The sequence below is a fragment of the Neoarius graeffei genome, chromosome 17 (assembly GCF_027579695.1).
Source record: "Neoarius graeffei isolate fNeoGra1 chromosome 17, fNeoGra1.pri, whole genome shotgun sequence".
Classification (NCBI taxonomy): Eukaryota; Metazoa; Chordata; class Actinopteri; order Siluriformes; family Ariidae; genus Neoarius; species Neoarius graeffei.
The window spans coordinates 39,791,810-39,811,988 of NC_083585.1; the positions used below are offsets into that span (position 1 = coordinate 39,791,810).

At 39.6% G+C, this 20,179-nt stretch overlaps 1 protein-coding gene across 1 annotated transcript in view; it reads left to right on the top strand.

The window, feature by feature from the left end:
• cadm2b (cell adhesion molecule 2b) overlaps positions 1–20,179 on the top strand; it is a 318,148-nt gene that overhangs the window by 283,784 nt on the left and 14,185 nt on the right. The window contains exons 4-8 of the mRNA XM_060898134.1: positions 2,579–2,731; positions 3,533–3,670; positions 14,094–14,255; positions 16,557–16,647; positions 18,215–18,393. Coding sequence (XP_060754117.1) covers positions 2,579–2,731; positions 3,533–3,670; positions 14,094–14,255; positions 16,557–16,647; positions 18,215–18,393 — 723 coding nt within the window. The remainder of the gene's footprint in view (positions 1–2,578; positions 2,732–3,532; positions 3,671–14,093; positions 14,256–16,556; positions 16,648–18,214; positions 18,394–20,179) is intronic.

Below are 20,179 nucleotides of genomic sequence, written 5' to 3' on the forward strand. Positions count from 1 at the left end.
AGGGATGCACTTAAATCATTCTTTATACCATAAAACAAATATTTGGTTCCATATCATTGGAAACATAGTTAAGTTTTAATGTTGAATGCCAGTAAGTTTTCAGACTATTTTGATCAAATTAGTATGTAATTGTGTAAAAGTCCTCTCCGAGACAGCTAATTTTTCAATATAAAATAACATAGATCTAAAATGATTATTTTCATCCTAAAATGTGGTCAAGATATTGGGACATAAATATTAGAGACAACTAACACAAAGCTTACAGCCTTATATTTAAAAGCACTATGGAAGTAGTGGATTCTGAATTGTCAAAAAAAATGTCCTCTCCGAGAATCACTTCATTTGTTTCTCCCATCTTATAGCAGATTACACAAAACTACCATACACATGTCAAAAAATTACCTGAAATCTGTTCTTTAACTTGTCCTTCACTTAAAAACTGGTACAAGAACCAGTTTGAATCAATTTGAATTTTGGACCCCTGTGACACAAACTTTGTACCCTGATTGTAAAACAATCCGTAAGTTAACACAGTGAGGTGAACAATTTAACTTACTATATGAATTTCAATGAACTCAAAATTTTAAGGCAGCCCGGACACTAACTTTTTTAAGTTAAAACAACAAATCATTTTTTACAGTGCATTTATGGAAGAACATACTGTATGCGTGTGTATGGCTACTTCAGCATCAGGTAGTTTTCATGTTAGCCAGGCCTTAAGGGAGCACTGAAATATCTGTGGTTCAGATGTGAGACTTTCATCGGCAGAGAGACAGAGGTAGAGTACACAAGGTCAGCTCTCTGGATTTATGATGTTCTCTCAATGCAGTAAATGGCACAGAGGAAACCAGGAGGATGCCTGATACCAACCATTTCATCATTTTGACTTCTGTAAGCTCTGTTAAAGAAAGAGCTTTGTCGGGTTCTGGCACTTCACTGATATTGTGACAGATCATAGCTAAGTCTGGGCATTTCAATCCTTATGGTGGGAGGATTTTTTTTTCTTTTTTCCCCCAGCTCTGGTTGGTCTGGGTTGAATTGATAACATTTGTCTTTAGGGCTATTCAAACCCTTTGTATATAGTATACTTCATCAGTGGATTTACAATAATGAGCTGAGCTTAACCGCACTGTGTCAAAACAAGACAGCATAAGATTTGGCGTTTTGTGGTACATCTTTAAGTTATTATGGAATTCTGACAAAATCCAGTATTTTCTAACACCGTTTTTTCAAGAACATTTCTGTTACTACAGGCACTTTTCCATCATAAATCTCAAGTCTTGTACCTTCTGTTAAACCACTTGCCCAGCATGCTATCTTTGTGTTATTTGAATATTTTTTAAAAAGTTCTACATCTTCCACATTTAGCTGCTATCATTTGCCAGCAGCACAAACAGCGACTTGAGCCACAGCAAGGCTTATAATCAACTTTCTGTTCTGTGTGTATGCATGTGTTAGTGTGATTTCTGGAAACAACAAGGGATGCTATTCTCTCATCTGTTTCCTTGTCTCTCTGTGTCTGAGAGAGATAGAAGGATGTGGGCCAGAGGAAGTGTGTCATCTGCTCCAAGGCTTTGATGGGCTCTGTTTCTGTCTCTCTGGGCTTCAATGCAGCTCTGTCTTGTGCTGAGCTCACTCACACCTGATCACCTTGCTTCTCGTCTTTATCTGCCTAGGCTGCCTTTGCTTCCAAAACCCCCTCCAGCATTTGCCATCTCACATAAACCCCTATTCTTAGGCAGTATCCAAACAGACACATCCCTCAGATTCATCTCTCAAAAAGCTACTGTCTTAAAAGGAGTTGTGTTGTGTTTGGGATACAGCATTAATGCTCATTTCAGGGTTTGCACAAATTACTTTTTCTCTCTTTTTTTTATTTCATATGCAGGCAGGGAAATGAAATTCTCTGAATAGATATCCTAAGTACGAGAATGTCTAAACAGCCTCAAAGAGTGAATCTCAATTAAGCAAAGCTGTGTCTGGAAATTCAATACATTTCGTAGGATGACTCTCAATGAGTTGTTGTTGGACACAACAGGGAGCTGAAATGAGGTTATAAGAAATTATAGGTTATCAGAATAAGAGCTCTTAATTCTGCAGACTATACAAGCACAAGATAATGCTTCTGAGCATGAGTGAGGATCCAGCTGGTCTTTTTTTTTTTTTTTTATCAGTAGGACTCCTCAGCCTCAGAGGGCCCTTGAGAATGTGCTGTTTTATTCACAATGGCTAAATTGCAAAAATTGGAATGTGGAGGAGTTCAAACTGAGCTGCCCTGATGATAAGCTGCCTGCCTTGAAGCAAATTATCTCCTACAGAGTGCTTCGCTGCAGATTATGCAACAGTTTCTAATACTGTATCCAATTAACAAATGATAACAATACATGTATATCAGTCTTCAATATGTAATGAACACTTGGTGTTTGTAACGTTCAAAGTTAGTAATGCTAATTCTTGTAGAGCTCTATATCTAGCCACTGTTTTAAAACCTGTTCAAGACATTACCCTGTTCTGAGGGCACTATATTTCCTGATTGGTCAATGTGATTCATTAACATTTGTGTGTCTGTCCATTGTAGCCCTGAGGGACAACCGGATTGAGCTGATTCGAGCCTCATGGAAGGAGCTGACCATCAGCATCAGTGAAGTGGCTCTTTCAGATGAGGGACAATACACGTGTTCACTATTCACCATGCCCATCAAGACCTCCAAGGCTTTCCTCACTGTTCTGGGTAAATGTTGTCATAGATCATATACTTTTCTTCATAAATCTGCTTCAGTGAATTCAAGCTGGCCCTGATGGAGCTTATGGATTCCTGGTGGAAGCATCCCTCTGGCAGCAGCAGGGACAGATATGAAAGAATAAGAGAGGATATTTCATATTTTTAGATGGAGCCACCTGTTGTGCTGTGGTGGTTGTGTTTTTAATGTTCTACATTAATCTGACTACCTGATCTATCACTTGATCTGTTTTTGTAATAAATCCAGTGGATGTAGGCTTATGACTTCCTTTCTTGGGATGTACAATAAATTCCCAGGACAATATTCATTTTTAAAGGCTATTGCCAAAAACACACTGTAACATACATGACTCAGAAAATGGGTGAGGATCAATGTCCAGGAACATTTATTTGTGTAACTCTTGGTTTCTTCAAGATCGTCATACAGTTTCAGAAATAAATACAATCAAAGGGACATTTTTTATTTATTTAGTATGCACTGTTCACTTGTGGTATACCATTAACTAGCTTTTAAAGTACACTATATTAGCAATGGTCAAGCACAGAAAGGTGATGATCTGAACAAAAGGTCAAAATCCAGAAAGAGGTCAAGAGTCAAGGCAAGGGTCAAAACACAGGAATAACAGTAGCAGTATACATGGCAAAGAACATATAGGTTGGCAAGACTTCACAAGTATACAGTGCATGTGTGTACTTTATATAAACTAATAGACAAGTTTTATATATATATATATATATATATATATATATATATATATATATATTTTTTTTTTTTTTTTTTTTTTTTTTCAGGAGTGCCAGAGAAACCAGAAATCACTGGCTTCACAAGACCTGCTGTGGAAGGAGGAAATGTCACGCTTACATGCATAACATCTGGAAGCAAACCAGCTGCCAACATCCGATGGTTCAGAAATGACAAAGAGGTGCAAGGTATACAAACAGTCATTGATAATTCAGCCCTGTTTGACACATAGCATAGTTTCACATTTTCACACCAGTCTTGGTCCTGAGGGAGCACTGAACTAAAAGGTTGACATTTATTCACTTGGATGAATCCAATATCCACAAAAAGTAGCGATTACTTTGACAGGCCAGTCGGAGAAACTTGGGGGTTTGGGGTTTAGTACCTGGCTTAAGGACACAATGGCACATAATCATCTGGTATTACAACTGTCACTGAAATGGTGACCTACTCCTTATTCTCAAACATCAAAATGCATTATGGGTGGTCTGGACCAGCTAGAGTACATCATCTGCATACCAATCTACTCCAGCACATTGTGAGATTTACTGAGTGTACTGGAATTTCTCCAGTGAGCTTTTAGACATGACTACAAAATCACAAAACTGCTAAGAATTTTATGTAGGACACAGTTTCACATTTCTAGATTCATAGCCGTATTCTCAGACTGCTAGGGTAACACCACCAAAGGTTAACACCTGCAAAAAAAGAAAAGCATGCAAACACATTTACAAATGGAAGGTCTACAGAGGATGGCACCTTTCACATCAGCAAAATAGTTGTTTAGCACATTTGCCTTAATGAATGTACAATTTTGGATTTTTGTACCTTTAGGTGCAAAATGTAGGGTGGTGTTTATGCAAAACAATTAATTTTGCACCAACAATGCAATTTACTAAGCCTGAAAGTCCCATTGGGAACACCAACTGCAGATTACTACAACCAAAGGGCAGGTATTAAATTTGTAGAAGCCTATTTCCATCAGTTAAAGATAAAATTATGGTATTTACCCTATCTAACTACTGAGTAAATTTATCTAAATTATGTTTAATGTAGGGCGGCATGGTGGTATAGTGGTTAACGCTGCCGCCTCACAGCAAGAAGGTCCTGGGTTCGAGCCCCGGGGCCGGCGAGGGCCTTTCTGTGTGGAGTTTGCATGTTCTCCCCGTGTCCGCGTGGGTTTCCTCCGGGTGCTCCGGTTTCCCCCACAGTCCAAAGACATGCAGGTTAGGTTAACTGGTGACTCTAAATTGACCGTAGGTGTGAATGTGAGTGGGAATGGTTGTCTGTGTCTATGTGTCAGCCCTGTGATGACCTGGCGACTTGTCCAGGGTGTACCCCGCCTTTCGCCCGTAGTCAGCTGGGATAGGCTCCAGCTTGCCTGCGACCCTGTAGAACAGGATAAAGCAGCTAGAGATAATGAGATGAGATGAGATGTTTAATGTAGGGTGGTATAGTGGTTAGCGTTGTCGCCTCACAGCAAGAAGGTCCGGGTTCGAGCCCCGTGGCCGGCGAGGGCCTTTCTGTGTGGAGTTTGCATGTTCTCCCCGTGTCCGCGTGGGTTTCCTCCGGGTGCTCCGGTTTCCCCCACAGTCCAAAGACATGCAGGTTAGGTTAACTGGTGACTCTAAATTGACTGTAGGTGTGAATGGTTGTCTATGTCTATGTGTCAGCCCTGTGATGACCTGGCGACTTATTTATTGCTGTACTAAAGCTGGTTTCATATTACGTATACTCTGAGGCCAACAGCATTTAAACAGAGCCTGTGAAAAGGAATTCATTTACATTTACATTATTAACAAAATGCACTATTAATACCTACAACATTCATATCACTGAACAGTTTTCAACGTACCACACCACCTTTAATTGCAGTTATATTTGAATTTCAGTTTACTTCCCACTGGAATCTCTGAGATCTGGACTTGCTGCAGCTACCAAGTACAAATTCTTGGGTTTTAGTCACGTGACTTTTCTTAGCATTTTCACTTCCGGAAAAACTGCTGGTGGTCAAGCAAACCAAAACAGCTGCCATAGTGCAAACAACTAGTGATAACTTATCAGCGTATGCTCGTAATCTAGAAGCCACTGCTCGCTTTAGATATATTCAGAAGATTGCTGTATACAATGGAATCGACCCCTACAGTCTGGGAAAGAAGGATTTGTCATACGATCTTGAAAACTACCCTTCAGTCGAGTTCCCCGACATCTCAAACTATCTGGTGTTGCAGACGTCCTTCTACACCGCAAAACAGATGAAAGTGTGGAAGGGTATGGAGGCTTACAACTTTTTTTTGTATGTGGCTGGGTAAAGGACTTCAGTATCAAGTCACTGCTGAATGAATCTTGTATTGTTTTTGCCCGTGTAAGTACTTTATGTTTTTTTTAAGCTTTTCGTTCACGTCTTTACAACGAAGCGCTGCAAGTTGAGGTGTAAACAAACAACAGTTCGCTTGATTTTCACTTGTGTTGGCTCTTATCTCTCAGGTAAATCATTCACAAACATCATCAGAAACCCCTTTAAAGACCTGGATCTTAGTTAAACAAGACGGAGAAGCGATTACGGCGCATTGTAACTGTATGGCTGGGTAAGAATTTTGTCGCAACCTTCATGCATATGGACTTTATTATTCATGGTTGTTTTGATTGTGTGCACTTGCTGAAAGACTCATTGAAAAGACCGCTATGACATCCTGTTAAAGAAAGTGAGGCACGTGTTGTTTTCAGGATGGTGGCCATGAAGTGAGGAGTAAACAAAGAAACAGCTGGGGACTTCAGCGCTTCGTGACTAAAAAAACATGCCATAAAATAATGACACATAGCAAGAAAAGTACTTGGAAAACACGAAGGACATAGCTGAGAAGGATATACAAACCTTTCACGAAGTGATCACTGCAAATTCGAGCATGCTTCGACTCGGCTTCTTTCAATTTCAGTGAGAGGTTCAAAAGCCACCTTTCTTGATGTCTTTTTTGTGAAATCCTGTGTTCGTTCACCCTTTTTTATTAGTTCACGGGAAACCTTGAAGAAACTTTTATCAGTTTCACGGTTTGATCGATTCGAACAACCTAAAACAACGCAAGCGTAAGGCATTTTTCAGGCGAGCAATGCACTTTCTCCGTACAAACGCTTTGTCAACTGAGCTTTGGTAGACCACCAGCTAAAGTTTTGAATAACTAATGAGGTGGATGTGACTTCACGTGAAACCCAATAATAGCACCAAAAAACTTAATTTATATATTGGTTCCTCCTCCTACTTTGCATGTCACTTCATTCTTTGTAAGTCACCTGCAGCACACCCACATACACACATGCAAATTAGTATTTGTTATTTGGGGTCTTATTAAATCAGGGGCTTATCCTAGGAACTCATTGTTGTTCGTTTTTTAAAAATCTTTTTGGTTCTAATGAGAACAAATGACACGGACTATAAACTCTGAGATACGTAGCATTGCATAGCTGAGTCCAGCACTGCACTGGTGATTTACTTAGAATAACTCTGAACTTTTGAAACCACCGACCACATGTTTAAGGTAAAATTTTGAGCCATTTATGTGAGTTTATGAGTCAAATTACAACAGAGTTTTAGAGCATTACACTAAAGTTGAAGGTACTGGATAGGAATTATTTTCACTTGAATGGGCACATCCACCCTGCGGAGATGGCGAAATATGGTCTAGGCATTTCACTGAGGGTTTAAGCAGGCGAATGGTTGATGGAGCATGAGTAACTGATGGCCTGAGACTGAGATAAGCGCTCCTGACTCAGAAATGGTGTTCACGTAGCATGCAGTAAAATCCAGCACTATGCTGCAGCACAGCATCACATCCTGCCTCTATGTCACTCACTAGTTTTCAAAAGAATCCGTGATCAAATCTGGTGTAGAGGAGAGGATATCTCTGTAGCACCATAGTCAAAGCTCAGATAAATATATAACACAGAGGGATGAAGGAAATTTGAGAATTTGATAGATCTGAAGTACTATAGATTGGCACATACTGTCGTTAGAAATCAACTTTGGTCAAACTTGCAGTGCAGTACTGTATATGCAAGCAATTTTGGAAACTCTTAGCATATCTCAAGATGGGTCCCAGTGGGAGAGCGATACAACTAGATAAGCATTTCCTGTTTACTAATTTTAGTTGTGCCAGTTTTACCTTGCTCATTATACAAGATGCTCCTGCAAGGTATTATGCCTGTATTTAATGAAAACAGCCCAGTGGAATAAGTCATCAAGACACTGTGTTCTCTCTCTCTCTCTCTTTCTCAAACAAGTGACCGCACATTTTAACTCATAACAGTGGGTGGTGATATTATAATGAAAGACACTTTGGAGCAACTCAAAGAACATGATCCTCAAATAGAAAGTGTGAAGCGTGTCTGTTCCGGAGGTGGGGTGCAAATTGCAGCTTGTGTTTCAGACAGTTCCACAGTTGTTCAATGTACATAGAATAAACAACATAGCATAAAATTAATAAATACTCACAAACATAAACTTCAAAAATGCACCAACTTGTTAAATAAATATCTACTGTATAAATAAATATACAGGTAGTCGTCGATTTACGATTGCGTTTGATTACGACTGACCGGTCGTAAACTGAGCTGGTCGTAAGTCGGCCTATGTTAAATGACGTAAGTATATTGTGATGTGTAATGATATTGTAATCATCTTAAAGTCTTATTTTATCAACATTTTCTTATTTCATTACCTTGGCTCATTATTTGGTTTAAGTCAAACACTGCATGCTACACTGCGTACAGTACAATTCGTTTAATATGTGCAAAACAAAAAATACGAAATACAGGTGTGAAAAATAGAAAACATTTTAGTTTGAAACATACCAAAATACAAATGTAAAACGTAGCAAAATACAAAATTTAGTGACCGCTGGCATCACTGGTGCTTGGCTGTGGGTCGTCTACGTCATCATCAGCTGTTGCAGCGCTCGGGCTGGCGGGAGGATTTGTTCGTTTCATAAACCAGGAGCTGGGGGTGGAAACTGTATGACGGAGTGTGCGAGGGCGCGCGAGAGAGACTGCGCATGTGCCTGGAGCTGGGGCGGAAACTGTATGACGGAGTGTGCGCAGGCCCGTTTCAAGCTATTTGGGGGCCCTAGGCAAAGGGGGATCTGGGGCCCATAATTATCCCCCCCTCGACGAAAGGCCTTATGGCCGCCTACCCACTGAAGACTTAATAAATAAACATCACACATATTGTAATCATCTATGCATTACGTTCACGTTCCAGTTCAGTCATGATGCATGGAATTCTTGCAGAGGTTACTAGAATCAGAGAAAATGACAAGGGCTGTCCTTCCTTCCCATGGAAGCAAAAACAATACAGAGACACAAGCGAAGCAAACTTGCCATGTCGTAGCCATTAGCAGTGCTGATCGCAGCAGGGCTTCCTTGCAGAAAGTTCGGGTTTCTTAGCTGAATTACTGCATTAATATCCGACCAAGGTCACAAACGTAGCCTATTTATGTAAAAAAGAGCTTTCTTGTGAGCCATCCCCTGTCCTACTCCATTCATGCTCACGACACACTAGCTACTTCTGATGAAAGCCATGCAGCTCGCTGAAACTAACTCTGACATTTTGATAAACACAATAAGTTAATCTGGGAGAAGTTGACAGTCTTTCACCTATTTGTGTGGCACATATTATAATTTTTAGCCAGTCCTTGCAAGTTTGTAAGCCTGTTGTGCATGACAATGTTTACATCACTGTTATAAACACTGTCTACAAGATAACTACCATTAACGTAAGCTAGCTACCAAATTTGCTTGTCGACCCGCTTGGTATTAATTAGTGTGTACATTCTCACTTACCAGTGTCTTGTTTTTTCTGTCTTCCTCTTCCCTTTTCTTCTTTCTCTTCTGGCTCCCTGAGGGGTAATTTCGCTTCATTTTTTGGGTTTTTTTTTTGCCGCGGAGCTCTGCAACCACTTGACTGGACGGAGATGGGCATTGAGGGGTTGACAACAGACTGTCATTGCACTTTTCGGCCAAAGCATGTAGGGAGGCACTGTTGTGCATTAGGGGGCCCCCCTTGGAACTAGGGTATTTCAACAAGTGTCATTAGGCGCTGCGCTGCCACGCTCAAAAAGTTGTCATTGCGAATGAATACATAACCAGTCGTTCGGCAGCGGGGGCCCTTCGAGGGCTGGGGCCCTAGGCAATTGCCAAGTCTGCCTACCTTGTTGCAACGGGTCTGAGTGTGCGAAGGAGCGCAAGAGAGACTGCGCATGTGCCTGGAGCTGGAGCGGAAACTGTTGTACGCGGCGAGAGGCGCTGCCGAGAGCTGGGGCAGAAACTGTCGTACGCTCAGCTAGCTCAGCTGGGAAATACTTGCCAGTCATAACCAGACGGTCGTAAAGTCGATCGGTCGTAAGTCGCATAGGTCGTAAGTCGACGACTACCTGTATACTTAAATATCTACTGTATGTGCTATAATACTGTATGTATTTATCACTTATGATAAATTTGTTTCTTGATCAAAAGATTGTAAAAGCTTGCTACAGTAATTTTGGTGCTGTCAATTTCACAAACTTCTGTCCCTCAACATCAGCCTCATGACTTTTACCTTCTTTATATTAGCAGAGTAAATTCATTACGTTTTTTGTATAAAAATATACAGAATAGAGTTTTAGCCGGGCGGCACGGTGGTGTAGTGGTTAGCGCTGTCGCCTCACAGCAAGAAGGTCCGGGTTCGAGCCCCGTGGCCGGCAAGGGCCTTTCTGTGCGGAGTTTGTATGTTCTCCCCGTGTCCGCGTGGGTTTCCTCCGGGTGCTCCGGTTTCCCCCACAGTCCAAAGACATGCAGGTTAGGTTAACTGGTGACTCTAAATTGACCGTAGGTGTGAATGTGGATGTGAATGGTTGTCTGTGTCAGCCCCGTGATGACCTGGCGACTTGTCCAGGGTGTACCCCGCCTTTCGCCCGTAGTCAGCTGGGATAGGCTCCAGCTTGCCTGCGACCCTGTAGAACAGGAAAAAGCGGCTACAGATAATGAGATAAGATGAGAGTTTTAGCCGTTTAATGCAGTAAAAATAATCTGTGTGTGTGGTCATGTCCAGTGTAGATGACTAAATCTACTCTGTAACACCAGCATTAAAAGCCAGCATTTCAAAATCATGAGTCAAGGTTGAATCACTGTTGAATTTTTTTTTCAATTTTGAAAAGTCAATCATCATTGACTTTTTTAAGCTTACTTTTCAAAATGGGTGAGTAGATCTTGTTAAAATTTCAACATTGATTTATAAGGATTTGTTAACCTTTTACAACCATTCACATTCAAGGTTTTTTCAACTTTTTTTTTTAATGTTGAAACAACAACTGGCATTATTTCAACTACATTTCAGCACTGAAGGTCAGTCGCATGCTGGCTGGTAAAGCCAGAGCAGCATATACGTCATTTGAAAATTCTACATATGAAATTTCTACCTTTAGATGGAAAATGTAGGGTGTTTATACTTAACAGTTAATTAACCCCGCCGACAGTAGTCGGAGGGGTTATTATTTTCACCTGCGTCAGTCTGTGTGTGTGTGTATCTGTCTGTCTGTCTGTCTGTCTGTCTGTGTGTCTGCAAGATATCTCAAGAACCAATGGATCGATTTGGACCAAATTTTGTACATGTGTTGCCAATCACCCAGGAAGGAAACCAATAAATTTTGGAGGTCAAAGGACAAGGTCATGGCAGAACTTCGAAATTTTCGCCCAATGTATTTTAATAGGGAAAAGGCGGGGTTTGCACTCGTTAGAGTGTCCCTGTCTAGTTTTGTACTTACAATGTAAGTTTCTGTGACTGAAAATGAGTTCAGGAATGAAACTTCAAATGAGTATAGCCAAATGGCAGGTATTACATTAGCAGAGGCCAGTTTCCATCAGTTATGCCATTTACAATGTCTGATTAATGAGTAAATTTACAGGTAGCAAAATTATGTCATGCTGTCTCAAAACAATCAGAATGTTTCTCAAAATGACTTAACTTTGACTCATTATTGCTGATTAAAGTTGGTGCCAACAGCATTTAAACAGGCTGTGTGAAAAGGATTTCATTCATGTTTGCATTATTAACAAAATGCATACTCATGTCTGCACTCTTTTGTTTTACATTCAGATTGTATTTTGAAAAGTGATGGATCGCACTGCCTTTAATCACTGTTATACTCGAGGTTCAGTCTGAGTTTCTTTAAGGCCCAAACTTCCTGCAACTACAAAGAACAAATAGCACACATTTATATAAAGATTTAATTCTGAGTTCAGTTTTCATCTCATCTCATTATCTGTAGCCGCTTTATCCTGTTCTACAGGGTCGCAGGCAAGCTGGAGCCTATCCCAGCTGACTACGGGCGAAAGGCGGGGTACACCCTGGACAAGTCGCCAGGTCATCACAGTGCTGACACATAGACACAGACAACCATTCACACTCACATTCACACCTACGGTCAATTTAGAGTCACCAGTTAACCTAACCTGCATGTCTTTGGACTGTGGGGGAAACCGGAGCACCCGGAGGAAACCCACGCGGACACGGGGAGAACATGCAAACTCCGCACAGAAAGGCCCTCGCCGGCCACGGGGCTCAAACCCGGACTTTCTTGCTGTGAGGCGACAGCGCTAACCACTACACCACCGTGCCGCCCGAGTTCAGTTTTAGCTGTGTGAATATACGGTGCAAAAAAATAAAGAAAGTAAACATTATGAAAACTTGGCCACTTTCGGCAAAGCTTTAGTTCAACTAGAAATTGTGCATATATGTTTTTACACTCTCCAAAAAAATGCTGAAAGAGTTTTTAAGTCCAAAACTCACTGTCTTGAATTAATGCATAATCTCACCTGGATACTGTTGATTTGCACCTTTGTAAACATCATAAAGATTGTCTTATGCTCATCCCAGAACTCCTACTAGCAATATGATCATCATAAATGTTCTGTATCCTTTAAACATATATAGTACTGGGTGCATTTTCTCTACAGTCTACTGTAATGATAATCCAATTATCTGGCATCCCCCAAAAGTTCCCTTTTTAGTCTGGTTTCTTTCAAGTTTTCTTCCTCATGTCATCTCAGGGAGTTTTTTCTTGCCACAGTCATCTCTGATTTGTTCATTAGGGATCTAAATCTACATTTTGACTTCTGTCTATTTTTAAACTCCATATAAACCAATTAAAAATAATTGAACTGCAAATAAATATACATCCATCCATCATCCGTAACTGCTTATCCTGTTCAGGGTCGCGGGCAAGCTGGAGCCTATCCCAGGTGACTATGGGCGAGAGGCGGGGTACACCCTGGACAAGTCGCCAGATCATCGCAGGGCTGACACATAGAGACAAACAACCATTCACACTCACATTCACACCTACGGTCAATTTAGAGCCACCAATTAGCCTAACCTGCATGTCTTTGGACTGTGGGGGAAACCGGAGCACCCGGAGGAAACCCACGCGGACACGGGGAGAACATGCAAACTCCGCACAGAAAGGCCCTCGCCAGCCACTGCGCTTAAATCCAGAACCTTCTTGCTGTGAGGCAACAGTGCTAACCACTACACCACCGTGCCGCCCCAAATAAATAAATATACAGTAAAATTAAATTAATTTAACATATAAAAATATGCTTAAAACATAATGATATTCAAAGTATTTATCCAAATCTCTGTTGCTCACTATTCACTCATTACGTCTGGGTCAGGTAGTGCACACCCATAGCACCAGACATCATCATGAATTCGATAAGTTTGTGGTTACGTAGATTAAAATGATTCCTTTCCAAAATGTCAAGCTGTCTCTTTAAGAACTATTGACAAATTGCTTTTGATAAATTGCTGGTGATTTAACTGGAGAAACCAATTTCAAACCTTATAGATAGATGATATGAATCAATACATGTAGGCACCATGCAGCAAGCTGCCCGCTCAGAGTCAAACTTGACCACCACTTGTTTACCAATGCTTATCTAGATGCGAAAGATGTCAAAAATGGGGAGGCAAAAAAAAAAAGGCAGAAATAAAATCAATATTTTGTTTAGATGGCAAGGATGAGATTTGGATGACAATTTCAAGGACAGGGGAGATTTGTGTTTGCACTGTGTGTGTGTGTGTGTGTGTGTGTGTGTGTGTGTGTGTGTGTGTGTGTGTGTGTGTTAGAGAGAGCAAGAGAAAGAGAGAGGGAGAGAGGGAGGGGGTGAATATAAAGAGAGCGAGGGAGAGCAAGTCCAAGTACTGTGCAGTGAACTGTTTGGAGAAGACCCTCCAGGGGACTGTTTGCACTCAGCCGTTCATGATTTTGCTGAGCCATGGCTTTCATGGTTAGTTGATAGGAATGTCTCTGGTGTAAATCCTGGACACCGGTTTTGTATCAGTGTCCTTTCCTATATCCCTCTGATGAGTGGGAGATGACCAGTGGTGCTTTACACTCTTCAAATGTTCAAATGTTTCAACCAAGACCCAATTGGTTTGTAGACTTACAAGTTGCTGCTTTGTTCTGTTGACTAATGGAATAAGAGTATCGAAATGAATGTGGTCTGTAAAGTATGGACTAAAGAATGCCTACTATAAACCAGGGCAGAATTCTGACATGCTCTCGTTGGTGTGTGTTGTTTCAGGTGTGAAGGAGGTGAACGCCACAGGCAGGTCTTTCACAGTGAGAAGCACTGTATACCTCCAAGTGGACCGGAAAGATGATGGCGCTGCATACACCTGCAGCGTGGAGCACATTGCCCTGAACTCCACTCCTCACCAAGTCACAGAGGTGTTGGAGGTCTACTGTGAGTAGCATCTCGGGGTAGAGATTATCTGAAAGCCTCCCGATTTCCCTAAGCCTAATATTAAATTACTGGACGAGAAATGCTTTCAGACAAGCAGCCAAAGTTCTACGCAAGAGGTTTTAATAGAGTCGTAATTTAATATTTTGCAAAAACATTACTGAGGTTTATATGAAAAAGTAATTGGGTATAAAATTGCACCAGATGGAAATTTGCAGGGGAAGATATGTCTTGCATGAAACATTTTAATTGTGTTTTTCAACTTTTTATATTTATTTATAGACAAAAAACATTGATAGATAGACAGACAGACAGATAGATCGAGCAATCAATCCGGGACATGGAGAAGCAAAACCATGACATAAATCACTATATGTCACTCGTGAGGAAATTGATTAATTATTTTGATAAATTTGGGTACTTTTTGTTTGTCAATGTGTCTACCGTATATAATAAAAAGAACATCACATTTTGGCTTGAAGACATGAAGTTTATCTCCTCGGGTTGAAAAACTGTCATTTTTCATAGGAAATACATCACAGATCTGAGTGACATATTTAAATAATATTGGCTGGCATTGAGTGGTATATCAGATAAATTCCATTCAGCTAGCATGATACTGAACGAGTCAAAGACGAGTAGCTGAATGGAATATATCTGATAGATCACGAAAAAAAGCTAGCCAATATTATTATTATTACACATACACACTCTCTTCATATCAGCATACGCAAAGGCAAACGCTAACTTCCCCGCGACTCGGTGCTGTTAGCGTGACAGTGCAGTCACCTTCCAGCCGGTGTAGCATTCATCAGTAGTATTAGCAAAGGCCATTGCTAGCTTACCCGTGACTCAGTGCTGTTAGCGCTGCAGTGTGGTCACCTTCCAGCCACCTTCTCCACCTTCTCTCAAAATCTTCCATATTTAACGAAGCAAACCTTGTGGTCATGTTTGTTTACAGACTGTCACAGTCACTCACTAGCACAGAAGTTTCACATCTCTGAAATGTCTCTTTTCCAGATTTTTATGTTTGTTGGTATGTTTTTCTCTTGTACAGTACAGATCCATGAAGAATATATAATGAAGTTTTGATAGCCTTTCGGATGTTCAGCGTATCTTTAGTTTCAGTTTTCAGTTTAGTTATTTAGTACTTAATGCCATTATAGCTAATCCTAGCAGTAGCACTGGATTAGCCTCGTCTTTTCTCTTTCCTGGTGGACAAAGAAATGGTTCTGTGCATGCGCAGCAGAAAAGTTTTGTCATTGGATATTCGCATAAACTCTGACATGTGACCTCATGCTGTCTTGACAACATGCAATACTATAACAATATTGCACGCTTATTCTCCATTGGGTAGAGTGACGTAATACACATAGGATAAGCGATATGATAACAATATTGCATGCTATCAAACCAAATGAATGAAACCCGTTAGAAGGTTTTTTTATTCCATGGAAAAAGTGGCCTGTATGTATAATAATTCCTGATATTTCACTCCAATGACGTCACTCAGAGTGTTTTCCCACTGACTTGATGTGCACTGTCAAAATGACAAACGAGTTCAAAATTAAAATTCTTTTGATTAACTTTGTTTTGTTTTTTTTTGTGGATGTGTCCATATAATATAAAGAACATTACACGGTGGCGCGAAGATATGAAGTTTATCTTCTCATGTTGAAAATATTTTCCACTCATTTGCTTTGCTCACTCATGATATATACATTCACCACTTGAAGATGAACTTCATATCTTCAAACAATCGTGTAATATATGCTTTACCAGTACTGTCTGACTGATTATATATATATATATATATATATATATATATATATATATATATATATATATATATATATATATATTTTTTTTTTTTACTTTATTTTGCAACAAAATCTTTTGGTAATAAATTCATAGCCACCTAATAATAATAATATAAGAAAAACTTCAGAATAAATTTCAAGATTAAACCTTTAAATCAATGTCCTTCAGATCATGCAATCCATTTAATCTTTACTTGATGCCAACATTATTTTACTTTGTATTTTTCCATGCATTTGTACTGCACATTTGTTATATATATATATATATATATATATATATATATATATATATATATATATATATATATATATATATATATATATATATTAGTTTTACATCCCCTACAGTGAATAAGATTTCAATCTCAGTGGGAATATTCCATGGATAATTCAAGGAATGATGAAAAATATTAGGCCCAGATTTGCCTCACTGCACCGATTCTCTTTTGCCAATTCTCATTTCAGCTGTTTTTCTCCACTACAGATGCACCTTGGGTAAAGATCGTTCCTTCCTTAAATGTGCCACAGGAAGGACAGTACTTCAAACTGGAGTGTACATCAAAAGGCAACCCCCTGTAAGTTATTCATGAATGAAGAAGCTGTTCGTTTCTTGACAGCTTTATTCTGTTTTCAGTTTAGAGAGTACAAATAATTCCAGAGAACAGTGGGGATCTTTTTTTTTTTAATTAATTTATTTATTTATTTACACCACATTAAGAAAGTTTTAATAAATCATAAATCCTTGATATTTAGGAGAGTTATACTTCGGAGCTAAATCTTAAATAATTACAGATATTTTGTCGTTTGTTAAGTAAGGTGAATTCTGTGACCTTTCCAAGCTATAGGCCTGACCTTTAGAAGATTCTCACCCACAAAATAATAATAAAGCGCAAGACAGTAACTTTTACTGCCACTATGAATACCAAACTTACAGCATGTAGGTTTTAAATAAATAAGCATAAGGTATAGCAAGCACTCAGGTCATTCCAACACTCCTCCCAAAAGTGTAAGTTTGTTTATGTGGACTGTCTGCCATACAAGTCCCTTTTGCTATAGAAACAAGAGAGTAAAGCCAGTGTATTCATATAAACCAGCACTTTCATCAGAGCTGCTGTTATAGAAAATGTTCGCTACCTTCTGGCTAATCAGAATTAAGAATTAAACAGTGCTGTAGTATAATACCCATAATAATATGTTCATACCACTAACCACTTTTATTAGAAACATACCGTATGTACAACTGCTCATTCATGCAGTTTTCCAATCAGCCGATCATGTTGCTGCAACTAATGCGTCCAATCACATCTACATCCAACATCAGAATGGGGAAAATTTGATTACAGTGACCATAGCATGGTTGTTGGTGCCAGACAGGCTGGTTTAAGTATTTCAGAAACTGCTGTCCTGTGACTTTTCAGAAACAGGTGTCCTGCTATTTTCACAACAGTCTCTAGAGTTTAAACAGAATGATACCAAAAAAAAAAAAAATTTCAGTGAACTGCAGTTCTGCAGGTGGAAATGTCTTGTTAATGGGACAGGTTAGAGGAGATTGGCCAGACTTATTTGAGCTGGTATGAAGGCTACAGTTACTTAAATAACCAGCCTTTAGAATGGACAACACCTTGAGGTCCGTGGGCTACAACAGCAGAAAACCACGTCACTCCACTGGACAGTTGTAGATTGGGAATAGACCAAGTGACACTTTTCCAATCTTCAAGCATCTGTTACCAACAAACTTGCCATGGTCAGAGTCACGGAGATGAAATTTTTACCCTGTTCTGATGCTTGATGTGAGCCTTAACTGAAGCACTTGACCTGTAACTGCAGGGTTTTTTTGTTTGTTTGTTTGGTTGTTTTTTTTTTTTGCATTTTACATTATTGGCTGATTGGAAAATGCATGAAACAGCAGATCTACAGGTGTTGCTATTAAAGTGATCACTAAATATATATTTAAAATATAAATAATATGCATTTAGGTGCTCCTCATCCTTTACTTATACTTGCAGTTCTAAAATATAAAATTATAATGAGATGCATGAAATAATTTACCACATTAAATTGAAGAACATTGTCAATACAGAGTTATAAATTTCTTTCTCATGATGAAAGACTGGGACTAAATACTCATACTCATTGCTGTAGACCTGATCGAGTGTTATGGACAAAAGATGGTGGGGTACTTCCTGATGCTGAGCGAATGATCATGGAAGGCAGAGAACTAATCATCACAAACCTCAACAAAACAGACAATGGCACATACCGGTGTGAGGCAAGGAACCATCTTGGGACCAACAGTGATGAATATGTACTGTTTGTGTATGGTGAGTGATTATTTAAAATTGCTAAAGGTTGCTTACAATATTGTGAAAAAAGATGGATTATTTTCTGTACCTTTTGTGTTTTCATCCTTCTTCTCATTCAAGTGTCATTCCAGCATTCTGCTGTTTACATTGGGGTTCTGTATTACAGTCTTTCTGTGTGTACAAAAGATGTTCACACACACACACACACACACACACACACACACACACACATAACTCATAACTCATTTTGACCCAGTTTGGTGTTATAAGGAAAGAGGGAAAAGTGCTGTCGGAGGCAGAATTTAATGGTGAGGCTGAGATATCAGTTGATCCTCAGATGCAGACGGTGCTGTGAGAACGTATAATTAAGGCTTGGCGACACACACACACACACACACACACACACACGAGCACACACATTTGTCAAGATAAAACTGGAACACATAAAGGATATTAGCTATGGACATAGATTTATAATCAGCAGCCACTGACCAGTCTGGGTCAGTCATATACTGGAGTGTAATATAAGCACTCATGCAAAGGTGGAAAAATTATTCATGATTTGTCTGTGCTCAGGATTTAAAATGTTTACTGAATTTTCAATCCTTTCTTTTACCCTGGTACACTGTGAGGTGTCATTTTCTCCAGTCATTGTTTTGGAAAAGATGGAAAATGTCAAGCTGGAGAATAGCAAGCAATAGCTGGTGAATCTGCTATATTGCTGTTTATACTGCTTCTAAAAATAAGTAAATAAGTAAATAAATAAATAAATTGAATTGACTAAGCTAACTAAAACCGCAGGCATTTAAAAGGCACATATATTCAGTAAAATACTAAAGGTGTCACAAATGATGAAAGGTTTAAGTTTAATTTAAAAATTCCTTCTTGCTCAGTGCTTCTAAATGACGAATTTTATTGTTCAATTGTATTGATGAATATCTTCATTTTCTACGTAATAAATATATCCATTTTGGCAATAAATGAACCTTGCTAGAAGTAAAGTGTGTGATGTAATATAGCTAAAGGGAAGGGAACAGACAAAAAAGCCAAACCCCGCAGAGGTTATAGCCAAAGGTTATTTTCACTAATGGAGAGCAGCACAGTGTACTCACATCTCAGTGATCTGTAAAAATTTAAAACAATTCACCCCTGACTTCAACTAACCTCCATAAGCCAGCACATCCTGCTGCATTTATTCTCTGCTCATCAGGCAGAAACAGAGAGAGAGAGAGAGAGAGCATCATTCCCATTACTCATTACTTTTGCTGCTAATTCATCTGAATGTCTTGCTGTGGGCCAATGAGACCTTTATCATCTCTCTATCTCTCTCTCTCTCTCTCTATCTCTCTCTCTCTCTCTCTCTCTCTCTGAGTTGTCCAGCCTTTGGATGAAGCTAATTTGCTAATGGAATGACTGCTAAGAGGCAATAAATGTCATCTGAAGTCACCCAGGCGCTATTCATCTCCATTTAATTTCAGAATTTTTATGTGCCTACCAGTGGTGCTCATCACGATCTAGCCATGTAAACTGGTGGATATTATCCATCAATCCATTATCTATACTGCTTATTCATCGGAAGCTGGAGTCAATCTGGGAGAGAGGCATGTACACCCTGGTACACCCTGAGTAGGTTGCCAATCTATCACGGGGTAACACCAAGACAAACAACCATTCACACCTGTGGATAATTTAGTGTAGCCAGTTGATCTAAACCGCATGTCTTTAGACTGTGGGAGGAAACAGCACGTGGAAGAAACCCACAGAGGCATCGGGAGAACATGCAAACTCCACACAGAAAGGCCCC